The sequence below is a fragment of the Agelaius phoeniceus genome, chromosome 12 (assembly GCF_051311805.1).
Source record: "Agelaius phoeniceus isolate bAgePho1 chromosome 12, bAgePho1.hap1, whole genome shotgun sequence".
NCBI lineage: Eukaryota > Metazoa > Chordata > Aves > Passeriformes > Icteridae > Agelaius > Agelaius phoeniceus.
The window spans coordinates 20,113,988-20,140,212 of record NC_135276.1 but is presented as its reverse complement, the minus strand read 5'-3'; the positions used below and the strand labels follow the sequence as shown (position 1 = coordinate 20,140,212).

General features: G+C 57.2%; 1 protein-coding gene across 5 annotated transcripts; it reads left to right on the top strand.

Annotated features, from left to right (window-relative positions):
* Positions 1-710: 710 nt before the first annotated feature.
* KIAA0513 (KIAA0513 ortholog) lies at positions 711-25,443 on the top strand. 5 transcript variants are annotated; one of them, XM_077185223.1, is made up of 14 exons: positions 711-861; positions 14,538-15,024; positions 16,048-16,147; positions 16,648-16,721; positions 16,845-16,915; positions 17,384-17,591; positions 17,978-18,018; positions 18,462-18,540; positions 19,051-19,128; positions 20,623-20,652; positions 21,997-22,038; positions 23,082-23,162; positions 23,420-23,514; positions 23,594-25,443. In XM_077185223.1, the coding sequence occupies exons 2-14, from the start codon at positions 14,675-14,677 to the stop codon at positions 23,641-23,643; spliced, it is 1,299 nt and encodes a 432-aa protein (XP_077041338.1). In that variant the 5' UTR covers positions 711-861; positions 14,538-14,674; the 3' UTR covers positions 23,644-25,443. The 5 variants fall into 5 exon arrangements, with proteins under 5 accessions (XP_077041338.1, XP_077041336.1, XP_054496635.1 ...); XM_077185221.1 differs by lacking the exon at positions 711-861 and adding an exon at positions 8,945-9,104; XM_077185222.1 differs by lacking the exon at positions 711-861 and adding an exon at positions 10,392-10,537.
* The last annotated feature ends 782 nt before the right edge of the window (positions 25,444-26,225 follow it).

The following is a 26,225-nucleotide window of genomic DNA, read 5'->3' as shown; positions in this document are numbered from 1 at the left end:
TGCAGCAGCACCTGGAGATTGGACTGGAATTCCCAACCCTGGCAGGGCTCAGGATTAAAAGCCAGACTCAGGAGGTGCAGGGGAGCTCTGCAGGTTTTAGGGAGGGTGATCTGAGGGCATCTGATTCCTGAATTCGAGGTGTTTTGGAGGCTGGGGAAGTCAGGGGTGTGAGAGCCCATCCTGGCTGCTCCCCCGGGAGGAGGAAACGCTCCTGCACAAACAAGAGGCCCCGAGGAGGAAACACGTCAGGCTGGGGGAAATCCTGACCTCCTCCTGCAGAACTCAGGGCTCCAGGAGAGGATTCAATCCCCCAGAAAGCCGGGGTTCCTCCCTCCTTCCCTCTGCTGTCCTGCTTCCCTCTCCTGTCCCAAACTCCTGGTTCTGGCTGAGGTGATGCCGCTGCTCTGTGCAGGGCGTGGTGATGCTGCTTTAGTGTGGGGCTTTGGTGGGCAGGAGAAAACCTGAAAACCTTGCTGAGACCCTTCATAAAACATTGATTTTCCCACGTGAAGCTGATTTTAGGCATTTTTCAGCCAGCAGCTCCTGGGGGTGATGTCTCACTCCAGTGCTCCCAGCCTCTTGCAGCCCTGCCCAGGTTCAGCTGAGCTTTTCCCTCCCCAAAACTCCTCGAATCGCCCCCTTTGCTTCCACCTTCCCCGGGCCACGGCCGGCACAAGCAGAGGCTTTTCCCACCTCCAGGAAGCAGGATGCCATTAAATCCGAAACAAATTACCTCGTGCATCCGAGCGGGGCTGCTCGGCTGCGTTTTCCTTCCCTAACGATGGAGGCAGAGGGAATTGCAGCACCATTAACTCCTCCTCTCGCCTCCTGCGGGCTGTCAGCGCCTCTCCCCCGTGCCCGGTAAGTGCCTCATCCTCTGGCTCCGATGCTCTGCTGCATCCCTGGAACCTTCTGCGCTGAAAGATCTCCCCCAGCAGCCCGGGAACGCTGCGGGGATCCCAGGGAGCTCAGGAAGGGTCACCCCAACCCTGGCATCCCTCCTGGTTTTGGAGCCTTTTTGGGGTTCCTGGTGCAGGGTGAGGGGATGGAGCGGCTGCCGGGCTCCAAAGCTTTTCCAGCCTGGAGGAAAATCAGCTGTGCTGCCAAAAATCTGCTGCTCAGAGGACAAGAAAGGTTATTAAACATCAGGGAGGAGTAAAGCTGCATTTCCCCCAGTTTTCCCCCCGTTTTCTCCCCCTGGCTGTGCTGTTTGTGCTGCCTCGGGGCGTTCTGGATTTGGGATGGGGCATCCTGGGGTTACTCCTCGAGCATTTCAGGGTCCCAGCCATAAATCAGGAGCCTCCAGGCCCAGCCTGGCTCAAGGGCAGATTAAACGTGTTCATTCCCTGGGCGTACACGGGGGATTGAGCTTTGGGGGTTTCATCAGAGCTTTGGGGTTTTTATCAGAACTTTGGGGTTTTCATCAGAGCTTTGGGGTTTTTATCAGAATTTTGGGGTTTTTATCAGAATTTTGGGGTTTTTATCAGAACTTTGGGGGTTTTCATCAGAGTTTTGGGGTTTTTATCAGAACTTTGGGGGTTTTCATCAGAGTTTTGGGGTTTTTATCAGAATTTTGGGGTTTTTATCAGAGCTTTGGGGTTTTATCAGAGCTTTGGGGTTTTCACCAGAACTTTGGGATTTTCATCAGAACTTTGGGGTGTTTATTAAATGTGTTCATTCCCTGGGCAGACCCAGGGAATTAAGCTTTGGGGTTTTCATCAGAGCTTTGGGGTTTTCATCAGAACTTCGGGGTTTTAATCAGAGCTTTGAGGATTTTATCAGAGCTTTGGGGTTTTCATCAGAGCTTTGGGGTTTTTATCATAACTTTGGGGGTTTTCATCAGAGCTTTGGGGTTCTTATCAGAACTTTGGGGTTTTCATCAGAACTGTGGAGTTTTCATCAGAGCTTTGGGGTTTTCATCAGACCTTTGAGGTTTCATCAGAGTTTTGGGGTTTTCATCAGGAATTTGGGGCTGAAACAGGTTCGGGTTCCTGTCTGTGCTGTGGGATGCATCCCCGCGTGTCCCCCGCCCTCCTGCGGGCGCGGTGACAGCCCCGAGGCGGTGCCGGATCCCTGCTGGCCGCTGCCGCTCCCCGGCAGGACCCGGACAGGTCTTTCCAGTCCCGCCGGGAGCTGCCAGCGGCGGGCGGCACCCGCGGCCAGGGAAAAGCAGCGGGGACACCCCGGCCTCGCCTTGTTTGGCTTTCACTTTGTCACCCGGAGCTGGAATTAATCATTGCTCAGCGGCACAGGCCGGCGGGAGCGTCCCCGTGTCTGTCCCCGTGTCTGTCCCCGTGTCTGTCCCTGTCCGGCATCGCCGCTGGAAGCTCCAGGGCCAGGAGGTAAAAAGGGAATTTTGGGGTGCCCCGGAGCAGGCTGGGGATGGAGGGGGGCAGGCGGAGCTGCTGGGAGGGAACATGGGGGGCCGGGCTGCAGCAGGGAACGGCAAAAGTTGGGAAATTTGCTGTTTTCGCATTGTTTTGGGTGGTGAGGAGGGCGAGCCCCCGTGAGCAGAGATCCCAAATTGTGGCATCTCTGCTGCAATTGGCAATGGCAAAAAATTCGTCTTTGGAGGCAGCAATTTTTCATTGCAGAGATCCCATCTCTGCTGCAATTGGCAATGGCAGGAAGTTGGAATGGCAAGAGTTGGGAAATTTGCTGTAGTTTGGAAAGTTTTTTGCATTGTTTTGGGTGGTGAGGAGGGCGAGCCCCCGTGAGCAGAGATCCCAGATTGTGGCATCTCTGCTGCTCCTCTCCAGGGGCTCATCCACAGCCCTGTGTGACACATCCATGGCACAGAGTGTCACATCCATCCCCTGCATTGTCCCTGTCCATGCTCTGCAGGATGGCAATTGCTGCCTCCAAAGATGAATTTGGGAATTCCTGGCTGGGGTTTTACCCAGCATGGGGTGGAGCTTTACACACACAGGGAGCTCCAGGAGTCACTGCCGGGGCTGGAAGGGAAATTACAACACACAAAGCACTTGCAGAGAGCCCAGGGGCCTGGCCAGGGGAGCAGCTTGGGGGGGTAAAATCAGAGAATCATGGAATGGTTTGGGTTGAAGGGACCTCAAAGAGCACCTTGTTCTGTGCCACAGCTCAAAATGAGCTTGGTTTGGGTGTGTGTTAAAAAATAGTCATTTAGGGGTGACTGGCACTGCCATCCCATCCTATTCTATCCCATCCCAACCTGCCCTACCCCATCCCATCCCATCCCATCCCATCCCATCCCATCCCATCCCATCCCATCCCATCCCTCTGACCCCACTGGAAGGAGCTCACCCCATCACAGAGCTGCAGGGCCCTGAGCTGGAGCTGCTTTCCATGCCTGGAGTTATTTCAGTCACTCTTATTATTCTTGTTTATTTGCTTATTAATTTGGAAGATCTTTGGCACAGCCTGGATCCCTCTGGGGCTGCTTTGGCACAGCCTGGATCCCTCTGGGGCTGTTTTGGCACAGATTGGATCCCTCTGGGGCCGGTTTGGCACAGCCTGGATCCCTCTGGGGCTGGTTTGGCACAGCCTGGATCCCTCTGGGGCTGTTTTGGCACAGCCTGGATCCCTCTGGGGCTGCTTTGGCACAGCCTGGATCCCTCTGGGGCTCCTCCCCAGCTCCATGTGGATTTACAGGCAGAGCTGGTGGGTGCAGATCCCTGAGGATGTTCCTGCACTGAGCTGGATGGATCCAAAGAAGATCCAGGATTATTTGGAGGGGAAGCAGAGGGAAAGGAGCTCCATCCCCACTGCTCCAGCCTGTGCCAGCCTCTCCACCTGTGCCTCCCTTTATAAACACATTCAGCTTTCCTTTTAGGAAAGCTAAACCAGATTTCCTCCTCTGTGTCAAGACTTTCCTGCAGATTCCAGGGAGGCTGAGGGCAATTACAGCATTTCCATCCTCCTGGCTCCTGGCTGAGCTGCTCTGCTGTGCCACACGTGTGGTGGCCGATGTTTGCTGGCCCTGGGGACACAGGGCAGGGTTTTCTCCTCCCTGAAGCAATCCCAGAGGCTTGTGGCCGTGGCAGCCTGGGGCAAAGCCACAGCTTTGTGTCCTCCCCACGTGGGATCCATCTGTGGGATGGCCCCGGGGAGGGCAGAGCATTCCCAGCCCTGGGCTGTGGTGGGAATGCGGCTCTGGCACCTTCTGGGGGGATATCACACCAAAATAATTCAGTTTGGGGCTGGTTTCCTAACCTGGATCCCAGCTGGGATTTGTGGGGGGAGCTGGAGGGCAGAGCAGGGTTTGTCTCCTCCAGCTCCTCCCTTGTGTTGGGATAAGGTGGAGAAATCTCTGTTTTAGACCAGGAGAACCCAGCAAAGGAGAACTCCTGGCTGTGCCAGGCTGGCCCAGGGGAGGTTTCCCGTGCCCAGGTGGCACAGAGGGATTGTGCCAGGGGGATGTGGAGCTGGGGCTGCAGGTCCCTGTCCCCAGACACCGCCACACACGAGGAGAAGGAAGCTCTGGAGTGTGGTGGTGCTCACAGGGGTCTGAGGATGAGGGCAGAGACCAGGATCTGACTCCTTGTTTCACAAGGCTGATTTATTATTTTATTATATATATTATATTATATTATATTATATTATATTATATTATATTATATTATATTATATTATATTATATTATATTATATTATATTATATTATATATATAAAACTATACTAAAAGAATAGAAGAAAGGATTTCATCAGAAGGCTGGCTAAGAATAGAAAAAGAAAGAATGATAACAAAGCTGACTGTGATTGGCCATTAATTAGCAACAACCAACATGAGCCCAATCCCAGATGCACCTGTTGCATTCCACAACAGCAGATAACCATTGGTTCCATTTTGTTCCTGAGGCTTCTCAGCTTCTCAGGAGGAAAAAATCCCAAGGAAAGGATTTTCCATAGAAGATGTCTGTGACACTGGTGCCTCCTGCATCAGATCTGCACCCAGCACTGAGAAAAGCCCAGGATTTTCCCAACTGTGGAGCAAACAGGGGTGTTCAGCATGGGAGGGTCCAGCTTAAAGCCACAAACGAGATTGGATTAGGAGGGATTTGCAGAGGGTCAGTGGGGAAGAGCAGCTTACTCAGGTTTCCAGCAGCTGTGTCACAACCAGCCCTGGTGTGGCAACGCTGGGGTTGCATTGTGCTGCCCTTGGGTGCTGGGTTTGAGGGGAGCAGCCAGGAGCTCCCACCAGCTCCAGGAGCCCGGGATCTTCCTTGGCTTGGGGGGCTGAGCCGAGTCTTGGAGCCCTGAGATGGTGGAGGGTGAGTTTTTTGGGGGAGCTTGGGTGGTTTCCTGCTATTAATGCAAATTAATTCATCCTGGGGCGGTGCTGGGTGCTGTTGGAGCCTCTGGTTGTCCCTGTCCCTCTCCAGGAGCTTTGGCTCTGGTGGCACAGCCCTGCCCAAGGAGCTGCCCCTCTTTGGGCACAGGGGCAGCCTGGCCCTGGGGGCTACAGGGCCTGGGCTTTGGGGTTTTTATCAGAGCTTTGGGGTTTTTATCAGAGCTTTGGGGTTTTATCAGAGCTTTGGGGTTTTTATCAGAAATTTGGGGATTTTAATCAGAGTTTTGGGGGTTTTTAATCAGAGTTTTGGGGGTTTTTAATCAGAGTTTTGGGGTTTTCTCAGAGTTTTGGGGGTTTTATCAGAGCTTTGGGGGTTTTTAATCAGAGCTTTGGGGTTTTCTCAGAGTTTTGGTGTTTTCATCAGAGTTTTGGTGTTTTCATCGGCGATTTGGGGGTTTTCATCAGAGATTTGGGGGTCTTCATCAGAGTTTTGGGCCTCTTTATCAGAGTTTTGGGCTCTTTATCAGAGTTTTGGGCTCTTTATCAGAGTTTTGGGGTTTTTCATCAGAGTTTTGGGTTTTCATCAGAGTTTTGGGGTTTTTATCAGAGCTTTGGGGTTTTCATCAGAGTTTTGGGTTTTCTCAGAGCTGTTATCTCGTTCCTCACAGCAGGGCTCGACATCCCAGTGGGAAGTGCAGTGGCAGCTCTGACACCCCTGTGGTGGCCGGGACAGGACCCGAGTGGCAGAGCTGGGCCAGGGCAGGCTCAGGGTGGCTCTCAGGGAAGGTTCTTCCCCCCGAGGCTGCTGGCACTGCCCAGGTCCCCAGGGATGGGCACAGCCCTGAGGCTGCCAGGGCTCCAGGAGGGTTTGGGCACCCCCAGGCACAGGGTGGGGTTGTTGGGATGGTCCCTGGGGGGGCATTTCCAGCTCAGGACATTCTGGGACTCTGGGATCCCCCTGCCTCCAAAGCCCTTCCTGGGTCTGCCCTTGGGCCTGACCCTGCTGCTCAGGGCTGGGAGGCAAAAAATTACCCAATGCTTCAGGAACTTCCACAAAATCTGCTTCCCCTGAGCTGTGAGGGTGCCACCCTGATGGGGACATCGCCCTGTCCCTGATGGGGACATCGCCCTGTCCCTGATGGGGGCCTCTCCTCTCCTTGCTCAGGTGAAGAATTCCCAGGCAGGGCTGTGAGCTGAGGTGGTGGAGGAGGCACAAAACCTCACAGAACCACGGGAATTTCAGGTTTAGGTGGGAAGGGACCTTCAAGCTCACCCAGTTCCACCCCCTGCCATGGCTGCTCCAAGCCCTGGCCAGGAACATCTCCAGGTGCCAGGGATGTGTGTGCTCCCAGGATTCCCACCTGCCATGCTGCAAACCCAGGGTCAGGAGCAGAATAAACAGAATAAAACCAAAGGCCAGGCATCCACGTGGAAACCCAGCCAGGGACTGGAGAGGGGGAGGCACCAAACCCCTCCCCGTGGTGCCATGTCAGAACTGGGGCATTTTTTCCCTGTCACTTGCAATTCCTGAAGTCTGCCTTAATTATAATAATCACCCTGGGCACTCAGTCAATTAGGGCTGCTCCTGGGTTTCTGCTGAGCTGTGTCACAGGGAGCTGTTCCCTCCATGAGCTGGTGATGATGATGATGATGATGATGATGGGTGTGCATGTCCCCAGCGTGGGGATGGAGAGGACAATGAGCAGTTTCACACTAATTACATCCTTAGAGCTCTCCTGACGAGGATGCTCCGTGGCAGGAGTGACTCACCCACCTCCCTGAGCCCTGCCTGCCTCCAGAGCACTGAGAACCACACAAGCTGAGCCTTGGGGCTCTTTTCCAGGGGTGCCCTTGAGCAGCAGAGCTCAGCCTTGGCCAGGGGTGCTGCATTTCCCACCCCAGCAGTGTTGCCCTGGGTTCACACAGTTTGCTGCTCCAGAGGGGGAGGTTTTTGCTGGCTGCTTTTTGCTCTTCCTGGGGATCACAGTGGGACTGCAGCTCCTGCCTCCCTGTCTGTGGGGGAGGCTCTGATGCACAGCAAAGGGCTCTGCTCAGGGTTGGGGTGATGCTGGGGTGGGGAGGACGAGCAGGAGCAGGGATCCTGTGCTGATATGGGGGGTTCCAGCCTCCTCTGCTCCCCCAAATCCTCAGGGAGATCCCCCTGGGTTAATGCAGGTAGTGCCAGGGTCCTTTTGGGAAGGCTGGCAAGGGCAGAGCTGGGGCCTTGGTGGCCTCCTGTCCAAGCTCGTTTGCTTCTCTTTGTGTCAGAGACTCCCCTTTGTGCAGAGCACCCCAAAATTGCTCCCCCAGGCGTGTGACACCCCCCTGGGGGACATTCCCCCCCCTCCCAGGGGCTCAGCCTTGCCCTGTTCCCCATCTCTTGCCACGAAACCCCTGGAGTTTTTCTCCCAAGGCTCGGGGAGAAGCCAGAACCCAGCACAATTCCCCCAAGCTTTGCCCCTGTCCTGGTGCTGCTCCCACCCAGCTCCTCCTCCCCACCAGGGCTTTCCCACCTCTGATCTCACCTGAGACTTTTTCCCCCCCGAGTGGCTCAGCTGGGGAGGGGCAGAGCAGATAATTCACAATGCTCAGGGGGCTGAGTGCTCGTGAGGCCAGAAAACCAGCTAAAGGTGAGGAAAGGGTGAAGAATCCCCCTTTGGTGGGGATCCTGCTCGTTTTGGTTTAAAATTCCAGATGTCAGGGTGCTGAGGGGCTTGGACAAAGAGTTCTGGGCTGGAGAATCCCCCTTTTATGGGGACCCCACCTTATTTTAGTCAATATTTGGGATATCTGCATGTGCCAGCACTTAGGCTGCTTTGGGCTGGGGAATTTGTCTTTGATGTGAATGATGCCTACTTTTGCTGAATGTCCCAGATATCAGGGTACACAGGGACTTGGATGGGCTGGTTTGGGCTGGAGAATCCCCCTTTTCTGGGAACCCCACCTTATTCTGGTTCATATTTGGGATATCTGCATGTGCCAGGACTTTAGGCTGGTTTGGGCTGGAGAATTTGATGTGAATGATGCCTAATTTTGCTGAATGTCCCAGATATCAGGGTGCACAGGGGTTGGGTCAGGCTGCTGTGGGCTGCAGAGTCCCCCTTTTATGGGAACCCCACCTTATTCTTTTAAGATATTGGGTTAATATTTGGGATATCTGCATGTGCCAGGACTTTAGGCTGGTCTGGGCTGGAGAATCCCTCTTTAATGAACACCCCACCTCATTTCCCTTGATATTTTCGCTATCTGCACCTGCAGGGACTTAAGATAATTTGGTCCCCTTTTGATGGGGACCCCACTCTATTTTGGTCAATATTTTGCATATTTGCCTGGGCAGCTACTTTAGGCTGGGGAACTCCTCTCTGATGGGGATCCTACATAATATTTCTCAATATAGGACACAGAGGGGCCGGTTTTGGGGGAGGCTGAGGATCCCTCCCGGGGTGAAACGCTGGCCAGCACAGCGTGGAGAACTCCTCTCTGATGGGGATCCCACCTAATATTTCTCAATATAGGGCACAGAGGGGCCGGTTTTGGGGGAGGCTGGGGATCGCTCCCGGGGTGAAACGCTGCCCGTGTGCCGCGGGAAGGGCTCTGGGCAGCCAGCACAGCGTGCCCGGCTGGCACCGGGAGCTTTTCCCGGAGCCGGCGCTGAGCGCGCAGCCGCGCGTGGGCACCGGGAGCGCCGGAGCTCCGCACGGAGAGAGGGAGGGAGGGAAGGAAGGAAGGAAGGAGGGACAGCAGCGTCCCCGCGTCCCTGCATCGCCCGTTCCCGGCCTGCCGGATGCTGCCGGGGCAGCGGCGAGCCGAGGCGCTGCGAGGCTGCCGGCTGCAGGTAAAGGAGGAGGGAGGATGAGGATGAGGATGAGGATGGCGCCGTGACCCCGCCTGGGGACAGGCCTGCGCTTGGCTGGGCTTTAATCCGTTTTCTGACCCCATATCCCGCTCGGGAGGGGACACCCCGCTTTTTTTCTGTTTTCCAGCTGGTTTTGGGTTCAGCACATCCGGGGGGATGCAGCCATCGTGCCCGGGAAGGGTCCCCGGGCTCCATCCCGGTGTCCCCCCGGGGCTCCATCCCGGTGTCCCCCCGGGGCTCCATCCCGGTGTCCCCCCGGGGCTCCATCCCGGTGTCCCCCCGGGGCTCCATCCCGGTGTCCCCCCGGGGCTCCATCCCGGTGTCCCCCCGGGGCTCCATCCCGGTGTCCCCCCGGGGCTCCATCCCGGTGTCCCCCCGGGGCTCCATCCCGGTGTCCCCCGGGGCTCCATCCCGGTGTTCCTGGGCTCCATCCCGGTGTCCCCCTCCGGCGGGGGCTGGAAGCAGCGTTTCCCATTTCCCATGGGAATGGGGGGCTGAGGGTGGCTGGGGCAGGGAACCCCCCCGCCTCTCCCCGCGTGTGCTTTTCGGGGGGATCGTTTCCAAAATACAGCCTGGTACGGCCCCCTCCCCCGGCAGGAATTTTTGCCAGGTCAAAATGGGAATTGCAGAATAAGTAGCCCCGTTTTGGGGCTCCCTGGGGATGTGGCCGTGGCCGTGTGGGAGCTGCGCCTCTGGGAAGTGTGAAAGGAGAAACCGCTGCTCGCACAAAAGCCCGGCTTGCGCAGCTCGGGTCTATTCAAGAGACATTTAATTCCCCTCGCAAGCCCGGCAGGATGGGGAGCTGCCATCTGCTGTCTGATGGCAGCGGGGGGAAGGAAAAGGAAAAAGCTCCCCGGGAAGGGAAGCAGGGCAAGCTGGGAGCTCGCCGGGCTCAGATTCCCGGGCAATGGCTCCGGTTTAAGGGCTGGGTGATGGTTTATGAGTGCTCCGTGCGAGTTAAGCCGGGCTCGGGGAGGGGAAGGATCCGCCTGGGAGGCAGCAGCGCCCCAGGACTGGGGCCGGGAGAGGAGGTGATGCTGGGGAAAAGATCCTCTCGACCTACACGCCAAAAATCCTCCTTCATCAGGGATGGGATCCTGGTGGGGGCTCAGGATGGGCTGGGAGCTGACCCTGGCACGCACCGAGTGTGTGCGGTCTCTGCCCCGGCCGTGCCAGCCCAGCTGGGCACCGCTCTCAGGTACCACCCCCCTGGGATGCAGGGAATTATTGTAGGGATTGGCAGAGCTGTGGGCAGGGCTGCAGCAGGGCCGTGCCTTGGCCCGGGCACAGCCGGAGCCTCCCCGACAAAGCCGGGAGCGCGTCCCGGCCCCGGCATCTGCGGCGGGGCCGGGCCAGCCCAGCCAGGGGGAATTTCGGCTCTCCAAAGCGCCAGGATGTGTTTAAACGAGGAGGTTTGTGTGGTTAAATTCAGCGGGGTGCTTGGGAAGGGGTGAGGGGGGTACCGCCGGATTCAGGGCGCGTTTGGGGCTCTGGCACTGAACGGGTCCGCAGCCTGGAGCCGTGACCCCGTGCCGGCGTGTTCTCCCCGGGGAGGGACACGGGGAACAAGACTGACCAGTTCCCGGCAGGAAACACGCTGTTCCCTGCCGGCACAGGGAGTTTTCCTTGGCAGGCGCTCAGGGTGCCCTGCAGAGCCCGGCCGGGCTGGCACAACCGCGGGCGCGGGGCTGCGCGGGGTCCCCGGGCAGTGCCAGCCCCAGGAGCGGGTGGCACACCCATGCCAGACCCGTGCCAGACCCGTGCCAGGGCACCGCAAACCCCCGGGCTGGATGGGACAAGGGAGGGTTTCCAGGGAGGGCCGCAGCGTGGAGAGGTGCCAGCACCGAGCAGTGGCGCTCTGCCAGCCCCCGAGCGGCGGTGACACCCTGTGCGTGTCCCAAAAACTCCTCCCAGCGTGTCCCCGGGGCTGCCTCCTCTGCAGGGCATCAGCAGCAGGGCTGGGAGGAGGCAGCAGCGCTCTGCCCCCTTTCCTGCAGGCTGGGAAGGATTTGTGCCCTGGCACAGCTGGCAGAGAGGCGTGGGACGTGTTGGCATCACCTGAGCTGCAGCACAGGGCACAAACCCTGCCCTGGCCGGGGCCAGGTGCTGCCCAGGTGAGCATCCCTCGCCCCCACACAGCAGCGGGATGCAGGAGCCCCTGGCACGGATGCAGGAGCCCCTGGCACGGATGCAGGAGCCCCTGGCATGGATGCAGGAGCCCCTGGCACGGATGCAGGAGCCCCTGGCATGGATGCAGGAGCCCCTGGCATGGATGCAGGCAGCCCCTGGCATGGACACGGTGCCAGGGCTCTCTGCAGAGCTCTGGCTCTGTCCAAAGGAGCAGAGTTGTCCCCTCTGTGCTGCCAAGTCCTGCAGGAACATCGGTTGTGGATTTTCCCCTCTCCCGCAGCTGAGTGCCCCCAGGGCTCTCAGAGCTCCTGCACTCCGTGTCTGGGTGCCAGACTGCAGGGCTGAGGCCAGGAGGAGGCAGGCAGAGGTTTCTTTGCTTTAATTACAGTTTTTAGTCATCCCTGACAGCTCCAGGCTGGAGCACTGTCTCGGTGCAGGATGCAGCGAGTGTGGATTGGAGCAGTGTCACCGCGTGGGATGTCACCCACAGTCCAAGCTGATAACAGGGATTATTATTTATCTCAGTTTGTCATCCAGCTCTGGGGAGCAGAGCACTGGGATGGAGAGGCAGGAGAGCTGGGACACAGCTTGGCCAAAGCCTGCTCCCCTCTGGGATTTCCATTGGATTGGATCCCATTGCCCAGGTGTGAATTGCTGAGGCCCGGAGCAAACCTGACCTCAGCACCTGGAAAAAGCCCCGAGGGGAAACTCGGTGCAGGGCTTAGGGATGCTGGGAGATCCAGCCAGGAATGCTGGATTCAAGGGCAGGTCATGGATAAAAGCTGCTTGCATGCATGTGCAGCTGTAGGTGAATCATTCACATCTGCCCCAGCATTTCTTTTTAGTAAAATCAGGCATTTTCCAAAGTTTCAGGCCACCATGGCTTCCTGTGGCATTCCCATACATGGCTTCAGCACATTCATGGATTTTATTTCTGGGCTGGTGCCTCCACTTGTCTGGTTGAGCTTCGTGGTTAAAGTCAGCCCTGCTGAATTTCAGGATGATGCTGAAGCTCATGATGTTGGATCAAGGCTGCCAAGCAGCCTAAAAATCCCTTTTTATTCCAGAACCCTCATTTACTGTTAGACTTGATCCAGCCAGGCACTGCCGTGCCTGGGCAGTGCTGGGATGTGCAGCTGAGCTGAGCCCATGAGTGGATGCTGCCAGCTGTGGGACCTGAGGCTCTTGTTTGGAATTTTGGCTCCTCCTCCCCTGGATTTGTTCTGCTGGAGCAATGAGCAGGTTGGGGAGTGGGCACAGGGCTGGTTCTGCAGCTGGTTTTGGGTTTGAAGCTCTTCTGGGCTCTGTGCTGAGAACCTTTGGGGGACCCTGGGCACCCCCAGCAGCTGCCAACACCTTGGGACAGCTTTGGTGGCCTTCACTCAAGGGCAGGGCTTTACCATGAGCTGGTCAGTGAGGGGTTAAATCTTTCCCACCCCCCTGTGAGCAGGATGCACTGCCTGGGGCTGCTGGGCTGAACTCCAAGTCCTCCTTGCTGTGTGCCACAGCCTCACCACCCCGTGGGGAAGAATTCCTCATTCCCAATGTCCCATCTAACCCTGCCCTCTGGCAGTGGAAGCCATTCCCTGTGTCCTGCCACTCCTTGCCTTCATCCAAAGTCCCTCTGCAGCTCTCCTGGAGCCCCTTTAGGTACTGAAAGGGGCTCTGAGCTCTCCCTGGAGCCTTCTCTGCATCGGTGCCAAAGGGACTTTGCAGCTGCTGTGAGAGTAAGAAGGGAGGGAAGGAGGGATGGATGGATGGATGGATGGATGGATGGATGGATGGATGGATGATGGATGGATGGATCCATAGATGGATCCATGGATGGATGGAGGTCCCTGCAGCTGGAGGGGTGGTTTGGGATGGGTCACACCGCCAGGGGCACGGAGCCAGGTTGCAGCTGGCTGGATCCCTGTGGGAACACTGCCAGTCCCTGCTGTGCTGCAGCCTTGGGCTGCTCCTCTCCCAGGGGCCAAACTCTGCCCAGCTCCTGGAGCTCAGCAGTGTCCCTGCAGCTCCTGGGAGCAGCTTTAGGCGTGTGCCAGGGGCTCAGTGTGAGGGAAGCTGGGACAGAAGCTGCCAGCTGAGGTGGCTGCAGGGGTTCTGCCACCCCAGGTGCCTTTTCTCTCTGTCCCTGCTGTCCCAGCCACTCAAGGAGCTGTATTTCTCTCACTGTCCAGTGCCCCAGAGGGCCCCTGGAGGAGAGGAGGAGGAGGAGGGGGATGCTGCTGAAGAGTGGCTGCTCCTGCAGCCCAGGGGTTGTTTTCCCATGTGCTGTGCTTGGTGAAACACGTCAGATCTGCTTTCAGCTTTGTCTCCTGTTTGTCTGATGAACTGGACATTGGTCCTCTGGGGGATTTTTGCTCTGGGGGTGGTTGCCTGTGTGCTGGGATCAGATCCCTGGAAGGCAGAGGGGCTGTGTCAGTGTTGCTGTTGTGCTGCCCTGGGTTTGTCACTGTCACCTGTGCTGCTGTCCCTGCTCCTGTCCCGGATGCTGCAGTGTGTGCTGGGTTTCAGACACTACAGTTCACCCCCTCCTGGGCCAGAAACACCCTCAGTGAGTACTCTGTGACTCTCTGACACGGGGACAGCTTCAGGGTGGCCTCTTTTGCCTCTTTTTTTTGTTTGCCTCTTTTGCTGCATTGCTGTCCAGGATGAGCACGAGCTGGAGCATCCCAGTCCATCTCCATCCCTGGGCTCCCTGTACCTCCTCTGCAGGACCTTTGCAATTTGAGGTGCCAAACCCCTTAACTGCAGTCCAGAGCTCTGCATCCTCATCCCATTCCCGTTCCTGTGGTGTCCAGCATCCCCTTCCCATTCCCAGCTCAGTCAGTGTGTGTTAAACTCCAGGATGCTCCACACTGGAGATGATCCCATATCCCAACGGGGTCAGACAGAGCCCTGAGCACAGAGAGGCCAGGGACAGGAGGATGTCAGGGCTGCCCTGGAGAGCCACCAGTGTCCTGCCAGCTCCTGCCAGCCCAGTTCTGCCCGTCAGGCCACGAGATGTCACATCCCAAATGTGACATATGGAGCTGAGGCTCTGATTGTCCCTTTTCTGGGCTAAAGGATGGAAAACCCTCTCGAGCAGCGCCAACAGCACGTGAGCATTCCATGGGATTGCTGATTCACGTGGCTGCTGGAGAGGAGCCAGCTCTGTCTGTCTGTCCCCCAGTGCTGATGGACATCCTGGGGACATCGTGGGTGGTGGCCTTGCCCAAGCTCCATGGTGGTGGCTCCCCGGGGTCCTGTCCTCACTTTTGTCCTCCTTGTGCCTTTCAGATGTGCTGTGGTAACCCCCACAGGAGGCCCTGCCTGCCTTAGCCAGCTTCCTGCCAGCCATGGCCTCAACGCCCCAGTGAGGGACAAAAGGACAAACAGCAAGTGTCCCCAGCACTGCCACATCCCCTGGGAGAGCCATGGAGGCCCCTCTGGATGTGCCTGTAGGGAACCTCATTGACTTTGACAGCGAAACGCCCGCCTGTGACCCCTCCGAGCCGGCTCCTCCCGCTGTCCCCAGCGACAACGGCCACGCGGGGGATGACAACGGGGACACGGGGGACACAGGGGACGTGGCAGCCGAGGAGAGCGATGCCACCGAGTCCGCAGACAGCGAGAATGACATGGGGGGCTCCCCCCAGCACTGGGGCGGCCCCCGGCGCTCCTCCTCCAACGAGTCCCTCTCCTCTGGCCAGAGCTCGGAGTCGGCGCCACGGGACGAGCGCCGCGAGTTCATGCGGGGTTACGTGGAGAAGATCTTCACTGGGGGGTGAGTGGGCAGGGACAGGCACATCCCAGGGCATGGGGTGGATCTGGCTGCTCTCCCAGCCCAGGAGCAGCAGTTTGTCCTTCCCCCTCGTGGCGTTGGGGGATGTGGTTTGTGACCGTGTTCGCAGGGGTCTGAGGATGAGGGAAGAGACGAGGATCTGACTCCATGTTTCACAAGGCTGATTTATTATTTTATGATGTATATTATATTAAAACTCTACTAAAAGAATAGAAAAAAGGATTTCATCAGAAGGCTGGCTAAGAATAGAAAAAGAAAGAATGATAACAAGAGCTTGTGTCTCGGACAGAGAGTCTGAGCCAGCTGGGCTGTGATTGGCCATAAATTAGAAACAACCACAGGAGACCAATCCCAGATGCACCTGTTGCATTCCACAGCAGCAGATAACCACTGTTTCCATTTTGTTCCTGAGGCCTCTCAGCTTCTCAGGAGAAAAAATCCCAAGGAAAGGATTTTTCAGAAAATATCATGGCTACAGTGGTTTTTGCCTTGCACTCCTCTCCTGGCCGCATCTTCCACCCCCAGCTTCCCTCCCTTCTGTGTCCCCATTGCCATGCCAGGGGCTCACTGTCCCCATCCCCTCTCCCCACTGATGCTCAGGGAAGTGCCAGTGGCTCTCACATGCCCAGGGGCCCCGTGGCAGCCCCTGGCTGTGCCCCCAGCCCTGCATCCCCCAGCTCCCCGTGGCTCCGTGTCAGGCTGGATGCAGCAAATGGAGCGTGAGGAGCAGCAACAGGGCTTGGTTTTGCTCTGGGGCTGCCTGCCTGTCTCTGGAGCTCAGTTTCTGCTCACACTGTCCTTGGCTCTTCCCTTCTCCCCCTGCCTTTGGTTTCCCTCCTGCCAGGGAGGGAGGAAAGAGCAGCACAAGGAGAGGGGTGACAAAATGGATGCTCCTCTCCTCCTCTTCCTCTGCCTTCCTCCAGCACCAGGATGCTGATGCCAAGGGGGGGGGTGCAGGTCACATCCTTGACTTGAATGATGTTTTTTATTCTTTCCCTGTTGCAGAGAGGATTTGGACCAAGAGGAGAAGGCCAGGTTTGGGGAGCTGTGCAGCAGCGAGGACGGGAAGGGCAGGGAGTGGTTTGCGAGATACGTGAGCGCCCAGGTAAGGGCAGTGCTGGGGAGGAGCAGGGATCCTGCCTGGGCTCTGCAACTGCCTCAGGCCAGGGGGACTGAATCATCTCCCAGAGAAGCATTTTTGGAAGGCAGGAACTGAAGGAAAGTGAGGAACCACAGCAGAGGGAGACACAGGAGTGAATAAATGCATTTTGAGCAGTTAAACGCACCCTTGGTGCAATGTGGGAGGGAATTCACTCGTTTTATTTAAAATTAAATCCCACCAGCACTCAGACACATCCTATTCCCTAAAAAAACCCCAAACCCAGACAGGCACAACGCTGTCTCTGAGGGGAATCTCAGCCATGAGTGCTCTTTTCCCTGGCCATGGGGGTGGTCCTGGGGGGCTGAGGCTGTCCCTGCTGCTGTGCTGAGCCCTGGGCTCTGTCCCCGCTGCTGTGCTGAGCCCTGGGCTCTGTCCCTGCTGCTGTGCTGAGCCCTGGGCTCTGTCCCTGCTGCTGTGCTGAGCCCTGGGCTCTGTCCCTGCAGCGCTGCAACTCCAAGTGTGTCTCAGAGCAGACCTTCTACCGCCTGATGCAGTCCTTCGCCCTCGTGCTCTTTGAGTAAGTCCTGGGGACCCTCTGGGGCTTTGTGGGAACCCCCAAAAGGCCCTGAGGGCAGAGCTCTGTTGGGCTCCCATCAGTGAGGACATTGGGTGTCCTCACTGGGTCTTGCCTCTGTGCCAGGTGTCACCAGATGGACGATTTCAGCCCTGCCAAGAACCTCATGACCATGTGTTTCACCTATTACTACATAGGTAAGGGAGCCTGCACCCCTGGGGAGGCTCTGCTGCTGTGAAACGTGTCCTGTGCGTGGGAAAGGAGTTGGAGGGGTGCCCCAGGTGGAAAAGAGCCCAGAATCCATGCAAACCTGGCAGAGCCCCTCACTGGGGTGGTGATGCTGCTTTGTCCTTGCTTCCAGCCAGGAATATTTGTGTGTGACAGCCCCCAGGTGATCCCAGCCCCAGGGTTGGATGTGGACACCCCAGCCCAGGAGCACCTTGGTTTATTGTTTGGTGTGCAATGGCTGCTCCTCCACGGGGGGGGTTGGATTTTCTATCCAAAATGGGAGTGGGGAGGATAAAAATAAAAACCTCCAGGGACTGGGATGGGATCTGGGGTGTCCCCATCTCCTGGTGGTGCATCCTGGAGCTGGATGCAGGTCCCCAGCAGCTGGCAGCACTCAGGGCTCTGTGCCCACTGAGCTCCTGGCACGTTTTCCCCAGGGAAGCCTCAGGCCCTGCCCTTGGAGGCCAAGGAGAAGCCCACGGGCAGCATCGACTCGTACCTGAAGTCAGCGAACACCTGGCTGGCTGAGAAGAAGGACATTGCAGAGAGGCTGCTGAAAAACACCTCAGCCAAGACAGAGAACGTCAAGGGCTTCTTTGGGGGCCTGGAGACCAAACTGAAGGGTCCTGGCACCAAAAAGAGCGAGTGGGTACCACTCCCTTGTGGGGCTGGGCTGGCACCATGCCATGACCAGGGGTGTGGGGCCACCACGAGAGCCTGGTCCCATCCTTAGTCACTGTCACCTCATGGTCTGGGAGTCCTGTTTCCCTTGGCCATTGTCCTGATGCCTCCTGATTTGTCTCAGAACCGAGGCAGCCATGGAGTTGTGTGGTTCCAAGCCGGTGATCTTGTGCATCGTCTCTGTACTGAGGGGAGGGATGTCCCTGTTTCACTGTTTGTTTGTCACCTTTCTGGCCCTGGGGGTGGTGGCATGGGATCAGGGGGTCTCTCAAACGAGGTTCCCTCTGCCAGGGGGTCATGGGCTGTTGGGACAGGATTTTTGGAGCTGACATTGATTTCTTGTGCCACAGAGAAGGTGAAGACAAACCAAAGGAGAAGCTGAAGAAGACAGGTGAGTGCAGCCAGCATCACTGAAATAGGAATGGCCAAGGCACCCCTGGGGAAGGAGAGAGGGGTGGAAATGCTGGAATTCCTTGGGGCTGGGTTTGAAATTCCAGTCACAACTCCCATTCTACAAGGATCTTGTCCTCAGTGTCACAGGCCGCAGAGGTTTGGGCACCCACTGCCCCCGGGCTTTGGTGGTGCATCAGTCTGTGTGCTCCCAGAGCAGCGGCCCCGTCCCTCCAGGACCCTCCTGGGGCATTCCTGCCTTCCTCAGGGCTGAGCCCTGCCCTCCAAGGGCACTCAGAGCTCCTCCTCCCATTGCAGGGATGTGTTTGGTTTGCAATCCATCCTGCTGCTCAGCCACCAGACTGGGAGGGAGCACAAAATCCCCACGTGGGTGGGAAGCTGGGAGTCCCCCGGGTGCTGGTGTGTGACTGTGTGTCCCCACAGTGTCCCTGCAGAGCCCAGAGGAGGAGAAGAAAGGGGAGAAGATCTACCTGTACATGCACCTCAAGCAGCAGCCGATCTGGTAAAGCCCCAGGGCGAGCTGGCTCCTGCCTGGGGAGGGTTTGTCCTGCTGGCCACGTGTCCCCAGTGTTCACCAGTGCCCCTGACAGAGCTGGCCTTGGCTTTGGCACGTCCCTTGCGCTAATGAGAGCGTGTGTGCAGCCACCAAAGGCTGCTCCAGGAATCTGCCAGGTTTGTTTGGCCCACCCTGACCCTTGGGAGGGCTCAGGACAGGCTGGGTGAGACTGGGGAATCCTGGAGTGGTTTGGGTTGGAAGGGACCTTAAATCCCATCCCATCCTCCCATCCCATCCTCCCATCCCATCCTCCCATCCCATCCTCCCGTCCCATCCTCCCATCCCATCCTCCCGTCCCATCCTCCCATCCACTGTCCCAGGCTGCTCCAAGCTCTGTCCAACCTGGCCTTGGACAATTCCAGGGATCCAGGGGCAGCCCCAGCTGCTCTGGGCGCTCTGTGGTACCCATTTATAAACCCCAATTAACCATTCCCACCGTTCCCTCCCTCCCTGCAGGCACAACCTCCGTTTCTGGAACGCCGCCTTCTTCGACGCCGTGCACTGCGAGCGCAGGAAGAGGTCCCCCACCACCAGGTAGGACACGTCCCTGTGGGAAAAGGACACCCTGTGTCCCCTCCAGCCCCCCAGGAGGCTCCTCCCAACAGCCCTGAGCTTGTCCAGCCCTGGGGAAATGCTCTGATTTCCATCCCCACTGGAATCCTGCCGGGAGTGCTGGGCAGCGGGCAGTGCTGGCGAGATCTGCAGCCTGGCAGGGCTTTGGGAACAGGAAGGGTTTCTTGCTTGCTGTTGCAGCATTTTTGGAGGAACCAAACCCTAGAGATGTTCCCAGAAATCCCAGCCAGGGCTCAGGCTGCTGGTGCTGAGTTTGCCAGCAGGTCTGGGAGGTGCTCGGTGCAGCCACCAGGATGGAGGGGATGTCCCAGCTGTCCCCAAGAGCAGCCAGCAAGGAGAGAAGCTGGGGATGGTGGCCAGCCCCCAAATTGGAATAAACCTGCCAGGGATGAGGCTGCTCATGTCAGGGGGTGCAGAAGTGGGTGAGGCACTCACCAAGCTTGTGCCCATCTCTCGCTGCACCCGGAGCTGTGTGAGGGCTCCAGCCTCTCCCTCCTCTCCTGCAGCAGTTTCCCATTCCCAGCCGGCCCCTCCCGCTGTCTGTGCAGTGCCTGAGGCTCTGAGCTCTCCTTGGAGCCCTGGAGCTGCCCGTTTTCCCCATTTCAGAGCTCTGCCAGCCCCGTGGAGCAGCCAGCCCCTGTTGTGTCCCCCCAAACCCCGAGCTGAGTGCAGCAGCCCTGGCTCACACCCTGGGATGCTGTGCCAGCCTCAGCTCTTGGATCAATCCCTGTTTTCCCCTTTATTGCTTCCCTTTTTTCCTCCCAGGCAAGCACGGGAAGAGCCTACAGAGCAGCAGTGTGGCCATGACTGCATTTGCTCTGATTAAGCCCCAAATTAGCAGCAGCAAGTGCCTCACAAGGACAGACGCCACCAGCAGCTGCTCCCTGCTCCCAGTGCCTCTCCCAATTAATCTGATGGCTGAGCCTGCCTGGGCTGCAGGAGCAAGCCTGGCTGACAAAGGAGCTTTGGGAGCTGCAGCCTGGAGAATTCTGAGTGTCTCAGGGGGTGGGGAGGTGGTGGTGACCCCCCCCCGAGTCCTCTGCAGAGGATGCAGAATCCTTACAGGGAGCTGAGGATGGCAATCCCTGCTGGGAGGACGTGGCTGGGGTGGGTTTGGAATTGCTGGTCTGTCCTTGGCCGTGGCAGATGCCCAGAAGATCCATGAGGATGGGGCTGAGGCCACCTCTGTGCTGGGGTGACCAGGACATCTCTGGGGTGGCCGGGCTTTGTCCTCTGTGAGACCTTTGGGGAGGCTTTTCCTCCTCTGGGTGGGGAGGGCAGGGGAGGGGGGAAGGAATCAGAACTAAACTCCTCTTTTTCTCTCTCTTTCCTGTCTCTCTCTGCCTCTAACAACCTTCTTCCATCTCTTCCTCTCTCCGTTCCCCTCCACCCCTCTGTCTTGCATGACCTTTTCACGCGCCACCTTTGTGGGCCCCGTTTCTGCCGCCGCTCCAGAGGGAACACTGGGGAGGAAGAGGAGAAGAGGTGTGTCTGTCCCTGTCCTTCCTTAGTGCCCACAGGCTCCCTTCAGGTCCAGATCCTGCCCTGGGGATGGGGGGATGTGTTTTGGGAGGCTCTGCAAGGCCCTTCCTCCATGGAGGAGGAGGAGGAGCAGCTGCCGGAGGTTGCAGCGTGAGCATCGCTCTCCCCAAGGGCCTGAGGGGTTTAGAGTGGCTCCTCTTTCATGTGGCTCTTAAAAAGGAGCCTGAATGGTTTCAAGCTGTGCTATTTCTCTGGGAACATCCCTCTGGGCAGGTTCTGGGCATGAACTGAGTCTCTTTGTGTAGAAAGCATCTCCCTCTCCTGTCCTTCCTGCTTGCTCCTGGCTTCTGCTGCCACTTAGAGGTGCTGGGGATCCTTTGCCAGCTGGAAAAGCTGCTCCTTTTCCATTTTTAATGCACTTTTCTGCTGCCATCCCTTAACGAAATTAAAATTGCAAATGGGGAGGGCTGCATGTCACAATTGGGAGAATGTCCTCGGGGCCACGAGCTGGGAACAGTCACTGCTCTCTTGGAGTGTGGGGTCTGGGGGCAAATCCCTCCAGGTGATGGCATTAGCAGGAGGATGAGGAGCTTTGGAAGCCTGGCAGTGAATTTTCTGTGTGGCTGAGGAATGTCCTGGCTGAGGGATGCTGTAATTATCACTGCTGGGGTTTGCTGTGTGGGGGGAAACCCTGCTGCTGCTGCTGCTGCTGGGAGAGGAAGGAGTTAATGGAAACTTCTCAGCACTTCCAGGCACAGCAAGGCTTCCCTGGATACCCCAAAATGCAACCCCACAGCCCAGGGGGTTCCTCACCCCTGTTCCTGTCCTGCTGGTGAGGATCAAAGGCTTTGAGTGGAGCCACATGTGGGTTTTCTCCCTTCCCAGGCACGTTACTCTCCAATAATAAGCCAGAAACGTGGCCAGATTTTCTTTTTTTGGGGGCACTTTGATAATGTTTTTTCTCCCTTCTTCCTCCCTCCAAAACATAAAAAGGCAGGAAAAAAAGAGTTACAAACATGCCTTTTCTGTAAGTGAGCCAGTGGGGTCTGTGAAGTTTTGCTTCCAGATATCAAAGCCCCTTAATTTGATCCTTCCCCTCTCCTTTCAGCCTCTGCATTTGGCTGGGGGTTTTATTTGCTATCCTAAGCTTTATCTGAGAGAAATTACACCTTCTTTTATTTAAAAAAAGTCCCCTGAAACATGTTGTGTGCATTTCCAGAGCCCTGTAAACAATGAGCTGCTGGCTGCAGGCTCAGCTCAGCGCTCTGCACATTTGGGTTGGGGTGATTTAGTGGGGACCGGTTCCCTTTGTGGGGTCAGCCTGTCTGACTTCCCATTTTCTTCCAGTTCCAGGCACACTGGGGCTGAGCCAGCCTCTCTGAATTTTGGGTGAGACCCCCTCTATCCCAGTTTCCCCCCAGCACAGCTCCCCCCTCCTGCTTGGTATTCCGGCCAGCTACAAGCATCCCTTCTTCTCCTGGTGTTCTCCTCTTCCTTCTCCTCCATTTTTCTTCTGCCTATCCCTGTTTTTCCTCGCTTCTCCTCCTCCTTTCCTTGGCTGTAACCTCACCTGGTTCTTGGGAAGGGGCTGGCTTCACCCTGGAGCTGTAGTTTCCCTGGCATGCATGCACCGAGCCCTGCTGCCACCCCCCCGAGTGACATCCCTGTGGCACCGAGCCCTGCTGCCACCACCCCGAGTGACATCCCTGTGGCACCGAGCCCTGCTGCCACCACCCCGAGTGACATCCCTGTGGCACAGGCTTGATTCCCGGGCTGGGGACTCTGCCCCTGCCTAGAGCTGGTTGCAAACACCCAGAGCTTTAACCCCTCCACCCCTGAAGGTGCTTCTGCAGCTGCAGGGAGCCAGAGTGGAGCCAGGGCACCCTCAGGGCGCTGCTGGCCCGTGGGGAGGGGTGTGGGAGCTCCTGCCCTGTCTGAGGGGGAGGTATGTCTGGGGAGCACCTTGGCTGGGATTCGGGGAGTTGGAGCCTCGCTGCAGATGAGGGACAGCTGCCTGGTGTCCCCCTGTCACCTCCCAGGCTGGGGGGCTTCAGCAGAGCCCTGCTGGGAGGGCCACCCCTGCTTCCTCCTCGTGCACACGGTGGCACTGAAGGTGAGCTCTGTGCTGGAGGGATCAATGACATTTTTAGCTCTTAATCAGGGCCTTTCCAGGCAAAGCCAAGGCTGAATAAGGTGTTTTTTTTTTCCTGGGGCATCTCTTGCTTTGCTCCAGGGCAGGAGCTCTGCAGATGGATCCATGTTGTGAGCTCATCCAACACCCAGCACCACAGCCAGGAGCTCTCCTGTGCTCCAAGGGGCTCTGGGTGCTTTCCTGTCCTCCAGCAATGTGGTCCGGGGTGGGAGGAAGCAGGCAGGGGGTGCTGAGGTGACAGTGGTGACAGAGTGGTGCCAGACTGGCTCGTTCCTTGCAGGGAGAAGTGGTGCCACATGACGCAGGAGGAGCGTGACGACAGCCTGCGCTTCAATGAGAACATCACCTTCGGGCAGCTGGGGTGAGCAGGGCACGGGCACCGCCCCTGGGGACACCTCCCAGCTGATCCCCCGCTGGGGACATCCCTTATGGTGCAGAGCATCTTTGAGGCTTCTCCCTGGGACCTGCTCCTGCCCCTTCTGTTGAATACCCCAAGGCACCGAGCTGAGCATCATCCCGGTGCCTGCTGCAAGGGGCTGTGGAGAGGAGGAGGAAGGTGGGGGGAAGAAAGGGCAGCCTGGCCATTCTCTCACCCAGAGCATCTCTGTCCTCCCTCAGCACCTTCATCCACAACATGCTGGCGTTTGGCCTCAACAAGAAGCTCTGCAGTGACTTCCTGAAGAAGCAGGCGACCATCGGCAACTTGGACGAAGGTAGGGGAGAGCCCGGGGGATGGAGCGCGGACGGGATGGTTCAGCAGCCTCCCTGAGCCCTTCTCTCTCTCCTTCCCAGAGCAATACAAGCTGCTCAGTGACCACATCGAGCAGATGGCCCCGGAGTAGCCGCCGGGCAGAGGCGGAGAGACGGCGGCCGGCCAGGTGGGGAGGGAGAGGAGCCCACGCCCGGGGCTACCTGAGACTGCAGCTGGGCTACCTACAAACCAAACCACACACGCGAGCTGCAATACAACCTGCATGATCGTCCATCAAACTCTAGAGCTGCCCCAGGGCAGCCTGTAGACATAGGAGCCAAACAGCCCCCGCCCTCGCCCGACCCTCCCGCCTCTGTTGCCGGAGTAGACGCTCCCAAAAGTGAATTTGGTTGGTTAAAAAGCGAAACAAAACGCAAGGGGAAAGCAGGAAGAGCGTGGCTGTGCAGCCCCCAGGTGCTGTGTGCGCAGCCCCCCATGCTGAGGGCTCTGGTGGCAAATCCAGAGGGATCCGAGGCTGCCTTTCCCTGCTGGAGTCCCCTCGCTGGTGCTGGAGCTGCAGCCGGGATGCAGGGAGCACAGGCAGGAGCTGGGGCTGCACCCGGCCACCACCCAGTCAGGCTCTGTGCTGGCTCCAGGGTGTCACCACTGCCTGGGGACATGGGCAGGGCCGTGCTGGGGGCAGAGGTGGGGATGGCAGAGCTCTGGTGCATCCTCCTTGGGAGCTGGAGGGAAATCCTTCCCTTGGGAAACCTTCACTGTGCTGCCTGTGTGGGTTTGTACCTCTGGGCAAAGGGACAGCAGTTTGCTCCATAGCATTAGCCTGGATCAGTAGGAAAAAAGCCATGGCCTTGGGCAGGATGGCAGGCAGAGGCAGAGGAGCTCTGCCTGCCTTGGGAGGAGATGACAAAACCTCATCCCTCTCCCTGCTGCCCTGTCAGTGCCGGGATGCTGCTGCATTGTGACATTTCCCAAAGCCTCCTGGCATCCTGTGGCAGTAGATTCATGTCCTCCTTCCCCAGGCTGCTCCTCTCTGCCCCCTCCTTTGCTCCAGCTGCTCATCCATCAAACCTGAACCAGCCCTGTCCAAAGGACACCTCCTGTTCTGCTCCAGGGGCAGCAGCTCTGTTTTATCCCTTGGACCTTGGCACGGTGTTTGCAGAGAGGCTGGGGCCATGGGGACATTGCTGGGGACATTGGGACATCGCTGCTCCCCTCTGCAAGGAGCAGCCCACAGGGGCAGAAACCCCCAGCCCTGCACAGCCCAGGGTTCAACAGTCTCACCCCAAAAACATCATCCTGAAACACGAGTCCAGGTTTCCAACAATCCATTTTTCCCTGTGCTGCCAGCTGTATATCCCATAGGAAATAGCATAAAAGGATAATTTTTCCATGTAGCTCTTGGCTTCTGGTGTCATTTCCAAGCATCAAAGTGATGCTTTTACCTAAGCTGGGCTTCCCTTGCTGCTGGGGATGGGATCCGTGCTGGGTCTTGTAGGAAGGACAAATCCAGCACCAATTTTTCCTTGGCCATTCCCAAACCTGGGCAGAGTCACTGGAGAAGGGTTTTTGCTGGGGACAGGGGCTGATGTTGGTCCCTCATCCCAATAAACCCCTTCCTGCTGGATCAAATGTGCTGTACCATGAGCAGCTCAGCATCCTGGAGCATCCCATCCCCATGGCCTTCCCTGGCTCTGTCTCCACTCAGGTCTTTCCCAAATCCTCCTTCATTTCTTTATTATTATTATTATTTTTTCCAACATGAAAAGAAATGTTCAGCGCTGAAGTATATATATATTATTTGCATGTGTATTTTTCTATAAAAACAATTAAAATCCAATAAAAAATAGCCATGAACCCTCCTCGACTGGGACTGTGTGAAGGATGGGATGTGAGAGAGAGAGAGATTGGAATAAATTATCTTAGAAATGAATATTTTTGCTCAATTGTTGTTGTGTTTTTTAAGCAGATGGATTTTCTCCCCATTGTTCGACCTCGCTGGTCCCTGGTGCCTCCACCAGCTTCTCCCTTTTGATAATCTATTTTTTAATAGAGAAAAATTGTTGTACCTTTTACAGAGATATTCACATTTGCCCCGGAGCCAGAGAGGCACTTGAAGGAGATTTCATTTTATTTTCTTTTCCCTTGTGCTTTCCATCTCTGCCAGTGGCCTCAGAGCTGATGGCAGAGCTGGGATCCTGCTCTGGCCTCGGGACATTTGATTTCAGTGTATTTAAAAATCAATTACTCAGTATTATCTTATTAAAAGAAAAGATGTTCCCTTAGGTTAGCAGGCTGGGAACGTCACATTCCACCCAGGATTCAGAGTCCACGTCCCCTCAGGTCTCTGTGAGGCCAAGCTGAGCCTGTTCCTTGTCCTGCAGGGCTGGTTTCTCTCTTGGCAGCCACGTTTCTCTGAGGAAGGAGCTTTCCCTGTTCCTTGTTTTTATTGAATTACCCCCTGTGCAGGAGGGAAACCCAGCAGCCCCAAAGCTTGGGTGTTTTCCCTGGGTGTGGACTGCTCAGCTGTGGAAAACAAAGAGCCTGGGATCAATTTTGTTCCCTCCACCTGCTGGATTCCTTATCACCGGCTGTGCCTGATAAGTTTATGTGTACAGGAAGGGAGGGGCTTGTTCCTGAGGTATTTGCCCAGCTCCACGTGCCCTTTGCAGCAGGTGCCCCCTGGCACCCCCCCCCCCCCTTTTCCTGGTTTTG

Excerpts from the sequence above, each read along its gene's own strand:
- KIAA0513 (XM_077185223.1), top strand. The coding sequence starts at position 14,675 with ATGGAGGCCCCTCTGGATGTGCCTGTAGGGAACCTCATTGACTTTGAC. Across the intron at positions 16,148-16,647 it reads CGAGATACGTGAGCGCCCAG|CGCTGCAACTCCAAGTGTGT; the intron begins GTAAGGGCAGTG and ends CTGTCCCTGCAG. Across the intron at positions 20,653-21,996 it reads GGGGAGGAAGAGGAGAAGAG|TTCCAGGCACACTGGGGCTG; the intron begins GTGTGTCTGTCC and ends ATTTTCTTCCAG.